Source organism: Bison bison, unplaced genomic scaffold (assembly GCF_000754665.1).
Source record: "Bison bison bison isolate TAMUID 2011002044 unplaced genomic scaffold, Bison_UMD1.0 scf7180017864388, whole genome shotgun sequence".
Lineage (NCBI taxonomy): Eukaryota > Metazoa > Chordata > Mammalia > Artiodactyla > Bovidae > Bison > Bison bison.
Window position 1 is genome coordinate 6,207,953 of NW_011494960.1, and position 15,124 is coordinate 6,223,076.

Sequence of the window (15,124 nt, forward strand, 5' to 3'; positions counted from 1 at the left end):
AAGAGTATTGGAGCATATTAAAAAGCAGAGACATTACTTTGCCAACAAAGGTCTGTCTAGGCAAAGCTATGGTTTTTCCAGTAGTCATGTATGGATGTGAAAGTTGGACTATAAAAAAAGCTGAGTGCTAAAGAATTGATGCTTTTGAACTGTGGTGTTGGAGAAGACTCTTGAGAGTTCCTTGGACTGCAAGGAGATCCAACCAGTCCATCCCAAAGGAAATCAGTCCTGAATATTCATTGGAAGGACTGATGCTGAAGTTGAACCTCCAATACTTTGGCCACCTGATGTGAAGAACTGACTCATTGGAAAAGACCCTTGATGCTGGGAAGATTGAAGGCAGGAGGAAAAGGGGACGAAAGAAGATGAGATGGTTGGATACCATCACTGATGCGATGGACATGAGTTTGAGTAAGCTCTGGGAGTTGCTGACGGACAGGGAGGCCTGGCGTACTACAGTCCGTGGGGTCGCAAAGAGTTGGACATGACTGAGTAACTGAACTGAATGGAAATATCATCCTTATGCAGTTAAAGGGAATAGAAAAGACTCACCTGGATTTGAAACAATAAGCATCTTACAGTCAGGACTATTTTGGACTATGGCAGGAATGACTGACTTCATGATATCCACATTACGTTGGACCAGGTTAAGGCGACTTTCTCCCTCTTGCTGCCGTGCACCTGCTGTAATAATAACTAATTTGGAATTTGCAGATACAGTGTAATCTAAAGAAAGAAACAAAAGAAAATATTTGGATCAAGACTGCCATGATCTCTGTGCCTTAATTCTTTAAAAGTCTATTGTATGGTGATGGTATTAAAGTACTTCACTACTGTCATGGCTCACACTTCCAAATGAACAGATTTTCCACACACTAATGTTATCTTAGTCACGTCTGACTCTTTGGGATCCTATGGACTATAGCTTGCCAGGCTCCTTTGTTCATGGAATCCTTCAGGCAAGAATACTAGAGTTGGTAGCCAATCCCTTCTCCAGGAGATCTTTCTGACGCAGGGATCAAATCTGCATATCTTGAATCATAGGTGGATTCTTTACTGTTTGAGCCACCAGGGAAGCCATGAAATTAAAAGACGTTTGCTCCTTGGAAGAAAAGTTATGACAAACCTAGACAATGTATTAAAAAGCAGACACATCACTTTGCTGACAAAGGTCCTTATAGTCAAAGCTAGGGTTTTTCCAGTAGTCATGTTCTGATGTGAGAGTTGGACCATGAAGGCTGAGCCTTGACGAATTGATCCTTTAGAACTGTGGTGTTGGAGAAGACTCTTGAGAGTCCTTTTGAAAGCAAGGAGATCAAACCAGTCAATCCTAAAGGAAATTAACCCTGAATATTCATTGGAAGGACTGATGCTGAAGCTGAAGCTCCAATACACTGGTCACCTGATATTAAGAGCTGACTCATTGGAAAAGACCCTGACGCTCAGAAAAATTGAGGGCAGGAGGAGAAGAGGGTGACAGAGGATGAGACAGTTGGAAGGCATCACTGACTCAATGGACATGGGTTTGAGCAAACTCAGGGAAATGGTGAAGAACAGGGAAGCCTGGCATGCTTGAGCCTGCTCATGGTGTCCATGAGGTTGCAAAGAGTGGGACACAACTGAGTGACTGAACAACAGTGTTACCCAGTATAACCTGAAGGAAATCTTGTCACTAATGATTTACCAATGTTCACATGATTTAAAAAAACAAAATAATAGAACCTACCATCCCTTTTAGCCCACATTTCTATTTTTTATTAAAGCCTGAGGCAATGCAACTCAACTCTCTGGATTCTTAGAAATACCATATGAATCAGAGGTTTAGAATTCTGAGAATTTATGTGTGTTTGAGGATTCGAAGAGTGAGAATGTATAACAATTATTGTGAGGGGCTATGCTTAAGATCATAAAAAAGTTCTTCATTCACATAAGAAAATTAACCTTCTAAATCTGATGACCAGTTGTAAAATATTTCACTTATAAAGCCCAACAACACGATATTCAGTATCCCATACTGGACTTTTTAAAAAAGTATTATAGGACTTCCTTGGTGGTCCAGTGGTTAAGAATCTGCATTCCTTGGGCTGCCACCCACGTCCCTTGGGGCTGTGCACCCACCACATAGGGACTAGGGTCCGGTGCAGAGAGTGCTTCATCCTGGAACACAGTGTACAGCCCAGAAAGGAGGTTGCCCCCTCCCCTGACACGCACAGCATGGTTCCTGGGAACCTGGTGCTAAACCATTCCTAGAGGACCTGCTTCTGGGTCTGGGTTTCATACGTAGCAGAGCGGCTCCCTTACAGCAATCTACTGAAAGTCAGACCTCCACATAAGGGTTTAAAAAAAAAAAGAAGAATCCACGGTCCAATGCAGAAGAGTCAGGTTCCATCCCTGGTGTGGGAACTAAAACCCCATATGCCTGGGGCAACTAAGTTCAGACACACATTAAAGATATCATTCTATTGTTTTCAGCTCTCACTGCTACTATTGATAAGTCAGTCTGCCTCCCCCTTCCTTTTCTGTAGGTAATTTGTTTTCTGATCATTTTAAAATTCTCTTTGTTTTTAATATTTTCTAATTTCACAAGACTGTCTAGATGGGGATTTTTATTTATCTGTCTTGAGATTATTTGGCTTGAATCCATGGGTTGTTTTTCATTAGTTCTCCAAAATGCTGAATCAAAATCTTTTCAAGTATTTCCTCTGCCTGATTCACTCTTCTAAGTAGTATTTTACACTGTCTCAGTCTATACGCTATGATTCTTAACCTGTCATATTTTCTCCTTCTTGCCATCTTCTGGGTAATTGCCTTAGATTCACCACTTGTTTCTTCAAATATGTCTGCTCTATTATTAAATTTATTAATTTTTTATTTCATTCCATTTCACATTCAGAAGTTATATTAATATCTGGTTATTTCTAAAAATCTGTTCTTTTTCTTATAGTTTCCTATCTTATCCTGATATTTTCAAGCTTGCACTTTATTCTTTAAATAATCACAGTTAAATTATAATTTGTTTTATAATTTCTCTATCAGAAATCTACTGCGGCCTCTGTTGGTTCCTGCTCATTTTTTCTTGTAGATTTAATTATTCATACTGTGAGATGTTTACCTTCCATGAAACTTTATTTGGGGAAGTTCTTTGAAGCCTTAAATAAAATGTATTTCCTCCAGAGACTATCTTAAGATTGCTAAGCTTTTATTGGAATTAAAGGGCCAACTTGTGGCTCCAAATCCTTAGCAGCCATTTCCCTCTTTTACTAAAGCATTTCTGAGACAGTCAATTTTACTTGTAGTTCCCAGAGATACAGAGAAGGGAATTATTTCCAGGTCATTCTTACATTAAGAAATTGGCAAATTAAGGCCAGCAAGCCAAATCTGTTCTACTACCTGTTTTTGTAAATAAAGTCTCATTGGAATATAGCTACACCCACATGCTTATGTATTGTCAATGGATGCTTTAATACAACAGAAGGGCTGCAAGTTTTGACAGAGACTATGCTGCTCACAAAGCCTAAAATACTTACTATGTGACCCTTTACAGAAAAAAGTTTACTGATCCCTGGTGTAGTCCACCGGGGTCTTGCTTTATGGGGTTATTTCCTATGCACCTCCTCAAATTAGGCTGTCTCCAGTCTGCTAACTCCTTTGAGGCAGGGAAAACCAAAATTCAAGTTCCCTAGGTTTGGCTAACACTAGCTAGTGAAAACTAGCAATAGTGCTGTTTAACTCTACCATTTCCTGCCTTCATTCAGTCCCTGTTCTGAAAATGTCTTAACTTTATTAAGAGCTTATCAATTCTTTAAGTATTGATATTTATTCTTTCATATTTTTTGCAGAAGTTTTGTTATTTATAGCAAAAGGATTGATTCAGGTACTTATCCTGCCATATTACTAGAAATTAAAAGCTGAATGATTTTTAAAAGTATTTTAATACAGGAGTAGCTTTTTAACTTGACTCTGCTCAACAAATTCAACAGATTAACTGATGTAAAACATACTGATACCCAAGGTATATTGAACACTCTCAACTATTAATAGTAGACTTCTAGTATGTCTGTATACTTCTGTGCTTGTGAGTTGCTGCATATCAAGAATTTGTCATGTTTCTACCCAAACATATTTAGGCCAGATATATTAATTACATAATATGACATAAACCACTAGAATATGAAGGAGAAAGAAATACATAGTAAACACGACATTCAGGATTAAGATGTGAATAGATTTAACACAGAGAATGTGTCAAGTGAATTGGTAATGTTTTACTTCTTTTGCTATGTGCTGGCTGCATTGATGTTTGTTATACTTAAGCTCTAGCTCTTTTTTATGTCTCAAGTATTTCATAGTTAATTTTTTAATGACTGTTACTATGAAAATTAAGTTGAATGCTTTAGAAAGACGTTAAAATAAAGCTGTTTTAAAATCTTTCTTTTAGTTATGAGAAATAAAAATGAAGAAAAACCATAAAAATTTATTAGCATTTTGTGATTAGACTGCTTCATGAGTATCTTTAAACTAATTATAGTACTTTAAAGAAATAGAAATGATTATTACTGGTATGCTATTTAAAAAAAAAAAAAACTGCAAAAACTCCAATCAGCTGAGCCATGCTCAAAGGTCTTACCCTCCAATCAGAAAATTAGCAAATGAAGTTCTTGTACATTTACATGTTTCAGGTCAACATAAAATTTTATGATGGTTCTAACAGGCACTTACTTTTAAAAGTAAGTAATTGGGCTCCAAAATCACTGCAGATGGTGATTGCAGCCATGAAATTAAAAGACACTCCTTGGAAGGAAAGTTATGACCAACCTAGATAGCATATTGAAAAGCAGAGACATTACTTTGCTAACAAAGGTCCGTCTGGTCAAGGCTATGGTTTTTCCAGTGGTCATGTATGGATGTGAGAGTTGGACTGTGAAGAAAGCTGAGAGCCAAAGAATTGATACTTTTGAACTGTAGTGTTGGAGAAGACTCTTGAGCGTCCCTTGGACTGCAAGGAGATCCAACAAGTCCATCCTAAAGGAGATCAGTCCTGAGTGTTCTTTGGAAGGAGTGATGCTAAAGCTGAAACTCCAGTACTTTGGCCACCTCATGCGAAGAGTTGACTCATTGGAAAAGACTCTGATGCTGGGAGGGATTCAGGGCAGGAGGAGATAGGGACAACAGAGGATGAGAAGGCTGGATGGCATCACCGACTTGATGGACATGAGTTTGAGTGAACTCCGGGAGTTGGTGATGGACAGGGAGGCCTGGTGTGCTGTGATTCATGGGGTCGCAAAGAGTCTGACACAACTGAGTGACTGAACTGAACTGAACTGAACCACTTTCAGTTCCAATCATGTTAGACAAGAGGGCTTCTAGTAGCAAGTAAATCTGTTGAATCACATTACCAAAAAGCACACTGTATATACTACTTTATGATTAAATAATTATTTAATTATTAGTTGGCCAAAACGTAATGTTAATGCTAATCGGGCTAAGCTCTCCATTTCCTCTTCTATAGCTTCAAACTATACCCTGAAACCTGGTTGTCTAAAAAACCGGTTAAAAAATATAGATACACATATGAAAAAAAACAAGAATATAGATAAATGTATCAATAATATTACAAAAACTATTTGAGACTGCATATCTTTGGGAAAACATATACAACTGAATGACAAGCTTAAAAAGCATTTATATAATACAATGTCAGTTGTGTAAAAAACAAACGAATAGAAAAAAGTAAAGAAATACACAAAACCATTAACAAGAGAGATTTTAAAAATTTAATACTGTTTTTATATTTATCAAATATTCTCCAATCAGAATGGAATGTTCTTTGTTAAAAATATTAACCTTCTAAATTATATGTCCTAATTACAAAGGTGCTATTGTAAATTTTATACTTATTGACAACAATTTGATAGACTTCACTATTTTTTTTAAGTTTTGAAAATAATTTTATAAAACTAACCTTTTCCAGAGACAATCTTTGGAGTGTTAAAGAAAAGACTGCCATGCTGAAGATCCATTGTTTCTCCCTTCAGTTTGTCTGTCACAACATCAACAAGGGCAAGCTCATCAGCCAAATCCTAAAATACATGAAAGGTCTGAATAAAATGTTCCCATTTCAATTTTAAGAGAAAAAGAAAAAATTTTATGTGGTTATTTTATAATCAGACTTCCCTATAGCTCAGATGGTAAATAATCTGCAAAGAAGTGCTACATTTTTGTAGAAAAAGTGGTATAAAATAATAATTCTTTACAGGAGTTCTTTGGTGGCCTAGTGGTTGGGATTTTGGACTTTCACTGATCCCTGGTCAGGGAACAGAGATCCTGTAAGCTGCAAGGCTTGGCCAAAAAGAAAAAAAGTCTTTTAATGTGCCAATACTTTGGCCACCTGATGCGAAGAGCTGACTCATTTGAAAAGACCCTGATGCTGGGAAAGATTGAAGGCGAGAGGAGAAGGGGACGACAGAGGATGAGATGGTTGGATGGCACCATCGATCAATGGACATGAGTTTGAGTAAACTCCGGGAGTTGGTGATGGACAGGGAGGCCTGGAGTCCTGCGGTTCATGAGGTCGCAAAGAGTCGGACACTACTGAGCAACTGAACTGAACTGAATGTAGTAAAGACACCAGAAGTTAAGGTAAACAACAGAATGCAGCAAAAAGTATTAATTGTTTTGCCTTCAAGTAATTGTTAAGTTTTTTAGAATTGTTTTTTCTCCCCACTTCAGATAACATCTTTAAAACAAACAAAAACTTATGAAATCCTTTCAAAGGATTTTATTATATTTAACCCTTATGCCTAATTTCTGAACTTGAAGCTGTTTTTTAGTATGAATCCTTATGGCCAAAAATGAAAGGTAGGCACCTCTGGGAAACCACTTCATGTAGCTTGGTATATTACAATTAACATTAGCCCTCCAACTTAGGGGTAGGTAAGTAACCATACACCCAGACCCAACCAATTGTTTCATCCTTCCTTCTGGACTCAGCAGTTACTTCACAAATGGGCATACGGCCCAGGCATAACAAATGAGCACAGTGTCTGTGAGCTTAGAAAGTGGAAGTGAATTCTGGCCCTTTCACCTCTTTTTCACCTCCTAGGCATGTGACCAGGAGCAAGCTCTTTAACATATATGCTTCAGTATTTTCATCTATAAATGGAGATGATAACAGTACCTGCCTCCTAAGGTTGTTATAAAGATTTAAAAATACCTTTAAAACATTTAGAGAGGTGAAAAGCTTAACAATGAAAACTACAAAACTGCTGAAACAAATTAAAGAAGAAACAAATAAACAGACATCCTATGTTCATGGACTGGAAGATAAAGTATTATTAAGATGTCAATACTACTCCAAGCAATCTTCAGATTTAATGCAACCACTACAAAATTTGTTTCAAGAATTAGAAAATTCCATTCTAAAATTCTTATGGAATCTCAAGAGACTCTGTATAACCAAAACAATCTTCAAAAGGAATAAAGAAGGTGATCTCAAGCTTCCTGATTTCAATATTTATGACAAAGCTACAGTAATCAAAACAGTGTGGTACTGACATAATGAGACATATAGACCAATGGAGCACAAGAGAGTCCAGGGGGGAAACTCCCACATATGTGGTCAGGTATTTTTTAACAAGACTGCCAGGATTATTCAATAGGGAAAGGACAGCATTTTCAACAAATGGTATTGGGATAACTGCACACTCACATGCAAAAGAATAAGGTTGGACTGTTTACATTATACCATAGATAAAATTAACCAAAAATGGATCAAAGAGCTAAATGTAAGCCCCAAAACTATAAAACTCTTAGAAGAAAAGATAGAGGGAAAACTTCATGACATTAGGTTTGGCAGTGATTTTTGGATATAACACCAAAAGCACAATAACAAAAATAAAAAGATACATTGAACTACAAAGTCAGAAAAAGAAAAACAAATATTGCATGGTAATGCATATATATGGAATCTAGAAAAATGGTACATATGGTACATATGAACTCTTATTTGCAGAGCAGAAATAAGAGACACAGATGTAGAGAACATATGGACACCAAGGGGGAGAAGGAGGTAGGATGAATTGGGAAACTGAGATTGATATATATACACTATTGATACTATCCATAAAATAGATAACTGATGAGAACCTACTCTATAGCACAGGGAACTCTATACTCAGTGCTCTGTGGTGATCTAAATGGAAGGAAGTCCAAAAAAGAGGCGCTAGGAATGACAGTCAGGTAGGAAGGCTAGGGATCCCTAAGGGGCAGGAGGAAATAAACTGCAAGTGGCAGACGTTTTTCTCTCTCTTCTAATCCTCGGAGAAGGCAGTGGCACCCCACTCCAGTACTCTTGCCTGGAAAATCCCATGGACGGAGGATCCTGGCAGGCTGCAGTCCAGGGGGTCGCTAAGAGTCGGACACGACTGAGCGACTTCACTTTCACTTTTCACTTTTCTGCATTGGAGAAGGAAGTGGCAACCCACTCCAGTGTTCTCGCCTGGAGAATCCCAGGGACAGGGGAGCCTGGTGGGCTGCCATCCATGGGGTCGCACAGAGTTGGACACGACTGAAGTGATTTAGCAGCAGCAGCAGCAGCCCATATCAGCTCTGATTTTGTAGAGTTAAGAGGAAAGAAAGATCTTGATAAGTCAGTCTACCTCCCACTCCCTTTTCTGTAGGTAATTTCTTTTCTGATCATTTTAAAATTCTCTTTGTTTTTAATATTTTCTAATTTCACAAGACTGTGTCTAGATGGGGATTTTTATTTATCCGTCTTGAGATTATTTGGCTTGAATCCTGTGTTGTCGGGACACTTGGTTACACCTGAACTTAACTTTGAGCTGCTAATGGCTCAACAAACCAATGCATTTTTCTTATGGAAATATTTTTCTTAAGCTATGTTAATGAAACTATGTATTTGCTTTGGAATCTGCCTTTCTTCAAATGGGTTCTGCCTAAGAAGTCAAGCGGGCCTTAGGCAGAAGTACTGCAAACAAAGCTAGTGGAGGTGATGGAATTCCAGCTGAGCTATTTCAAATCCTAAAAGATGATGCTGTTAAAAGTGCTGCACTCAATATGTCAGCAAATTTGGAAAACTCAACAGGGGCCACAGGACTGGAAAAGGTCAGCTTTCATTCCAATCCCAAAGAAAGCAATGCCAAGACTTTTCAAACCACCACACAATTGCACTCATTTCACAAGCTAGCAAACTAATGCTCAAAATTCTCCAAGCCAGGCTTCAACAATACGTTAACCAAGAACTTCCAGATGTTCAAGCTGGATTTAGAAAAGGCAGAGGAGCCAGAGATCAAATTGCCAACATCCATTGGATCATAGAAAAGAGCAAGAGAATTCTAGAAAAACATCTTCTGCTTCATTGACTATGCTAAAGCCTTTGTGTGAATCACAACAAACTGTGGAAAATTCTTAAAGAGATGGGACTATCAGACCACCTTACCTGCCTCCTGAGAAATCTGTATGCAGGTCAAGAAGCAACAGTTAGAATGGGACATGGAACAATCTGAACTGATTCAAAATTGGGAAAGGAGTGTGTCAAGGCTGTATGTTGTTATTCTGCTTAACTTATATGCAGAATACATCATGGGAAATGCCGGGCTAGATGAAGCTCAAGCTGGAATCAAGACCGCCAGGAGAAATATCAATAACCCAGATATGCACATGACATCATCCTTATGGTGGAAAGCAAAGAGGAACTAAAGAGCCTCTTGATGAAGGTGAAAGCAGGGAGTGAAAAAGCTGGCTTAAACCTCAACATTCAAAAAACTAAGATCATGGCATCCGGTCCCATCACTTCATGGTAAATAGCTGGGAAACAATGGAGACAGTGACAGACAATTTGTTTGGGCTCCAAAATCACTGCAGATGGTGACTGCAGGCATGAAATTAAAAGACACCTGCTCCTTGGAAGAAAAGTTATGACAAACCTAGACAGCGTATAAAAAGCAGACACATCACTTTGCCCACAAAGTAGTCAAAGGTCTGGATGGTTTTTCTCATATCCAGTCATGTATGGATGTGAGAGTTGGACCAAAAGAGCTGATCACCAAAGAATTGATGCTTTAGAACTGTGATGTTGGAGAAGACTCTTGAGAGTCCCTTTGACTGCAAGGAGATCAAACCAGTCAATCCTAAAGGAAATCAGCCCTGAATATTCATTGGAAGCTGAAGCTCCCATACTTTGGCCACCTGATGTGAAGAGCCGACTCATTAGAAGAGACCCTGATGCAGTGAAAGACTGAAGGCAGGAGGAGGAGGGGACGACATACAATGAGATGGCTGGATGGCATCACTGATTCAATGGACATAAGCCTGAGCAAGCTCTGGGAGATGGTGAAGGACAGGGAAGCCTGGTGTACTGTAATGCATGGGGTGGCAAAGAGTCAGACACGACTAAGCAACCGAACAACAAAAATGTATACATATAGCTGATTCACTCCACTGTACAGCAGAAACACAACACTGTAAAGCAACTATATTCCAATAAATTTTTTAATTTAAAACTTGTGTGTATCAAAGGACACAACCAACAGAACAAAAAGGAAACCCAAGGAATGGGTGAAAAATTTTGAAAGTGAAATGAAAATCACTGAGTCATGTCCAACTCTTGGCAATCCCATGGACTATACAGTCCATGGAATTCTCTAGGCCAGAATACTGGAGTGGGCAGCCTTTGCCTTCTCCAGGGGATCTCCCCAACCCAGGGATCAAACCCAGGTCACCAGCATTGCAGGTGGATTCTTTACCAGCTGAGCCACAAGGGAAACCTAGTATTTGAAAATCATTTACCCTAATAAGCAGTTAATATTTAGAATATAAAAAGTACTCCTACAACAACAAACTCAACTTAAAAATGGGCAAAAGATTTGAAACAGACACGTCTTCAAAGCTATACAAATAGCCAACAGGCACGTGGAAAGATATTCTGGAAATAGTAAGGAAAATTAAAGGACTTCCATTGTTATTTTATCAAATTAGGTGCTTTTGTTTTATAATGAGCAGGTAATGCTTATATAATTTAAAAAAATGTAAGTATAAGCCATTGGGAAATATGATTTTCATACATTACTCTTCAAGAAAGGCAAAGTGATGAATTACTTTAACAGAAAACGTTATATTAACAAAATAATATAATAAATGTTTCTATGAATAAATTTAAATAGTCTGACTAAACACATATGTGTGCTTAGTCACTCAGTTATGTCCAATTCTTTGCGACCCTTTGGACTGCAACCTGCCAGGATCCTCTGTTCATGGATTTTTTTCCAGGCAAGAATAGTGGGATAGGTTGCCATTTCCTCCTCCAGGGGATCTTTTCGATCCATGGATTGAACCCTGGTCTCCTGTGTCTCCTGCATTACAAGTCGATTCTTTACCAGCTGAGCCATCGGAGAAGCCCGTAATATTAGCATTATTTTGCTAAGGTTACATTTTAATCTTAACAAAAATAATTTAATCAGTGTGTCTCCTATGAATAAATTTACACAGCCTGGCAATGCTTCACACATGGTAAACTCTAAATAAATGTTTCTTAAGTAAAAAATCAGGTGATACTTCTTTGCTGTCAAGGGGTTAACCCTGCAACCCTGCGCTCAACATCTACAAGACCTATCAGTGCTCATTTATTTTCAGCCACAGTATAAGCTTATCACTTACCTTCAGCAAGATACAAATCGCACACGCCATGCCTACAGCACCAGTTCCAACAATGGTGATCTTACTCTGGGAGACTTCATCTTCCTCAATTAGATTCTCAATAAGCTGCTCCTTGACAGATGACATTTTGAGAACCTGATAGAGATAATGTAATTTCAGAGGAAGCAATCTCCCTGAACTAATCACTCTAATATCTATGGAAGTACCTCTTGAGTTTGCAGAATGTCAGAAGGGGGAAGCCAAAGGAAAAAAAATACCTGCTCGCCAGGTGTGGAGGGGTAGAAAACCGACGAGTGTATCTATCAGTGTTAAGAGACTGGGGCACCGAGAAGTTTTTAAAACGTCTCCCTGCCCCAAGCCACCACTTTCGCTCCAGTCCCAGTCACTCACAAACGCTTATCTTGTGGCCCAAGGCCGGAATGCACAACGCACGACCTTTAAGTCGCTTTTTAAGCTACACCACGAAAACCTACATAGCGATGTGAGTAGACGCGTGAAGCCCAGCGACCGTTACTGTCTGAACCGTTAGGCAAGCACGCTCCTACGCACGCACGCCTCTTCTCCGTCAGCACACAAGCTCCGCCCCATGGCCGCCTCGTGCGCAGGCGCATTGGCAGGGGCTTGGCCTTTGGTGTGAGTGGGTTCGTGAGTACGTGCTGTCGTGTTGTCGTAATCTTCGTGTAAGGAATTTTAGTTGGTCTCAAAGACTGTGCAAGAGAGGGATATTGGTGTGTCGTTTCATTTCCTTCGGCTGGTCTAGGCCTCAGACTGATTTAAAAGCTGAAATTTTGGAGACCAGACCCACCTGGTGGGCAAGGGGGCAAGCTCGAAGCCTTCGTGGGAAAGAACTCTCAGGCGAGCACCTCCTGTTCACCAGTGGGCCAGCTAAAACTAGCATCCTGAGGACGATGCTTCGAAATGCTGAATTGAGAAAACAAGGTGGTAATGAAAAGGGCATGGTTAGTGTTCTAAGGTGATTTTAATTTATGCGAGGAATTTATAACTCACAGGTTGGCACACAACCTCACCTGTCATCTTTTGTCATCACTTGCATCTGAATCCCTTTTCAAAATGTAAAAGATAATCCATTTCCTGTATAAAAGCTAGTAGTTTGTTTGTTTGTTTGTTTGTTTTTTAATGTAGTTTAGATCATGCAATAAGTCTGCTTAAAATCCTTCAATGGCTTTCCGATGCACTTAACTAATTTTTACTACAATCTAAGAAGTGGTCAATACGTGGCCTCCTTTCATCCCTCCATCTTCTCAAGACACCACACTTCCTTCCAGCTTTTGGACGGCTTTTTCCCATTTCAGGACTTTTTGCTGTTGCGTATGTCTGCAAAATTCTTCCCCAGTTCAGCTCAGTTCAGTCCAGTTGCTCAGTCGTGTCTGACTCTTTACGACCCCATGAATCGCAGCAGGCCAGGCCTCCCTGTTCATCACCAGCCCTTGTCAAAAGTTGGTTCCTCATTTTCAGTTTTGAACAAAAACTGCAGTTCCTCTAACTTTCCTTGACAAATATATCAACTACCATTCCCCTCCCAACATCTCTCGTTTCTCTTATGGCACTTTTCACAACCTATTACTAGCCCCAGGCAAGGGCTTCTCAGGTGTGGCAGTGGCTACTGAATCTGTACTACCACTTGGCTTGTTTACTTCCTTCCACAACATCTTCTGGCCCTTGTACCTCATTTACTAGAGACTGAGTGTGAGATAGTGCTGACTTGGATGACTTCCAGATCCAAGCTCTACACCTGCATGCCAAAAGAAGTGTCATTTTCATAGTGATCAAACTCCTACTGTAGGTGAAGAAAGAGGCTCTTCATACCTGCCCAAGGCACATATTCTGAACATCCCCTTTGCTTCTCCTACCAACTGGCGACTTATTTTAAGATGGGGCTAAGGCCTGCTTTGTCCACTTCCCAAGGTTATTAAAATGAGATCATATTCCATTAAAAACAATCAGGGCTCCTTGCAGAGTTGGCCTACCCTTGCCTAGGGCAGGAAGATACATGGTGAACATGGAACATGTAATGTGCCAGAAAGTAAGGAAGCTTTACGAGATTAAATCTGAAAATTCATGAAATATTTAATCTGTTAAGCATTTTGTCATGTTGATATTAGCTAATTTATTGTGTGAACACGAAATAAGGGTAAATATGTTTTTTTAAAAGACTGCATCAGAGTCTACAAAAGGGTATAGGAATAACTTCATATTTCTTTGGGGGGATAATTAACAGTTCTTAGTGGTAATAGTTGCATAACTATGTGAATCCATAGAACTATACACTTTAAAAGAGTGAATTTTGTGCTGTGTAACATATCTTAAGGCTATTGAAGTCTATAGGAAGGCAAATCCTATTATAACAGCTAATTGTAAGGCCTATGTAGGCTCGTCTTATCCTTCTACATTTGAGACCCATTAAAAAACATAGTTCTCTTAACTGTCTCTCAAATAGGAAAGTTTGGAAGTGATGACCATAACATTGTTCTAGTTAACCTCTGGAAGTATGGTTTTTAGGCCTGAAGAAGGTCATAGTTATAGAAATATTTTGAGGGAGATCTAAAGAAAATTTTTGAATAGATAACTACCAGAACTATTTGGTTTAAAATTAAGTACCACGAGATGGTTGGATGGCATCAATGACTCAGTGGACATGAGTTTGAGCAAACTCCCAAGAGATAGTGAAAGACAGGGAAGTCTGGTATGCTGCAGACCATGGTGTCACAGAGTTGGACACAACTAAGTGACTGAAAAACAGTTGTTACTGGCCTCCAGAGTGAAGGTTCTTACAAAATCTCCCCCTGTAGTGGCACAGAACCACTGCTTATGTTCAGTTGGCAAATAATGTTTTTTACATCTATGTATAGGGTGTTACCTTTCTTTGGGATTGGAATGAAAACTAACCTTTACCAGTCCTGTGGCCACTGATGAGTTTTCCAAATTTGCTGGCATATTGAGTGTAGCACTTTCACAGCGTCATCTTTCAGGATTTGAAATAGCTCAACTGGACTTCCATCACCTCCACTAACTTTGTAGTGGTGCTTTCTAAGGCCCCACTTGACTTCATATTCCAGGATGGCTCTAGGTGAGTGATCACACCATCGTGATTATCTGGGTCATGAAGCTCTCTTTTGTACAGTTCTTCTGTGTATTCTTGCCACCTCTTCTTTATATCTTCTGCTTCTTTTAGGTCCATACCATTTCTGTCCTTTATCAAGCCCATCTTTGCATGAAATGTTCCCTTGGTATCTCTAATTTTCTTGAAGAGAGTCTTTCCCATTCTGTTGTTTTCCTCTATTTCTTTGCATTGATCACTGAGGAAAGCTTTCTTATCTCTTCTTGCTATTCTTTGGAACTCTGCATTCAGATGCTTATATCTTTCCTTTTCTCCTGTGCTTTTCACTTCTCTTCTTTTCACAGCTATTTGTAAGGCCTCCTCAGACGGCCA

At 39.2% G+C, this 15,124-nt stretch overlaps 1 protein-coding gene across 2 annotated transcripts in view; it reads right to left on the bottom strand.

Moving 5' to 3' along the window:
- LOC105001992 (L-lactate dehydrogenase C chain) overlaps window positions 1–12,233 on the bottom strand; it is a 27,375-nt gene extending 15,142 nt beyond the window's left edge. For both annotated transcript variants that reach the window (XM_010858444.1, XM_010858443.1), the window contains exons 1-4: window positions 11,931–12,233; window positions 11,674–11,808; window positions 5,963–6,080; window positions 553–726 (exon numbers count right to left, since the gene is read on the bottom strand). In XM_010858444.1, coding sequence (XP_010856746.1) covers window positions 553–726; window positions 5,963–6,080; window positions 11,674–11,799 — 418 coding nt within the window. In that variant the 5' untranslated portion in view covers window positions 11,800–11,808; window positions 11,931–12,233. The remainder of the gene's footprint in view (window positions 1–552; window positions 727–5,962; window positions 6,081–11,673; window positions 11,809–11,930) is intronic.
- Between the last annotated feature and the right edge of the window lie 2,891 nt (window positions 12,234–15,124).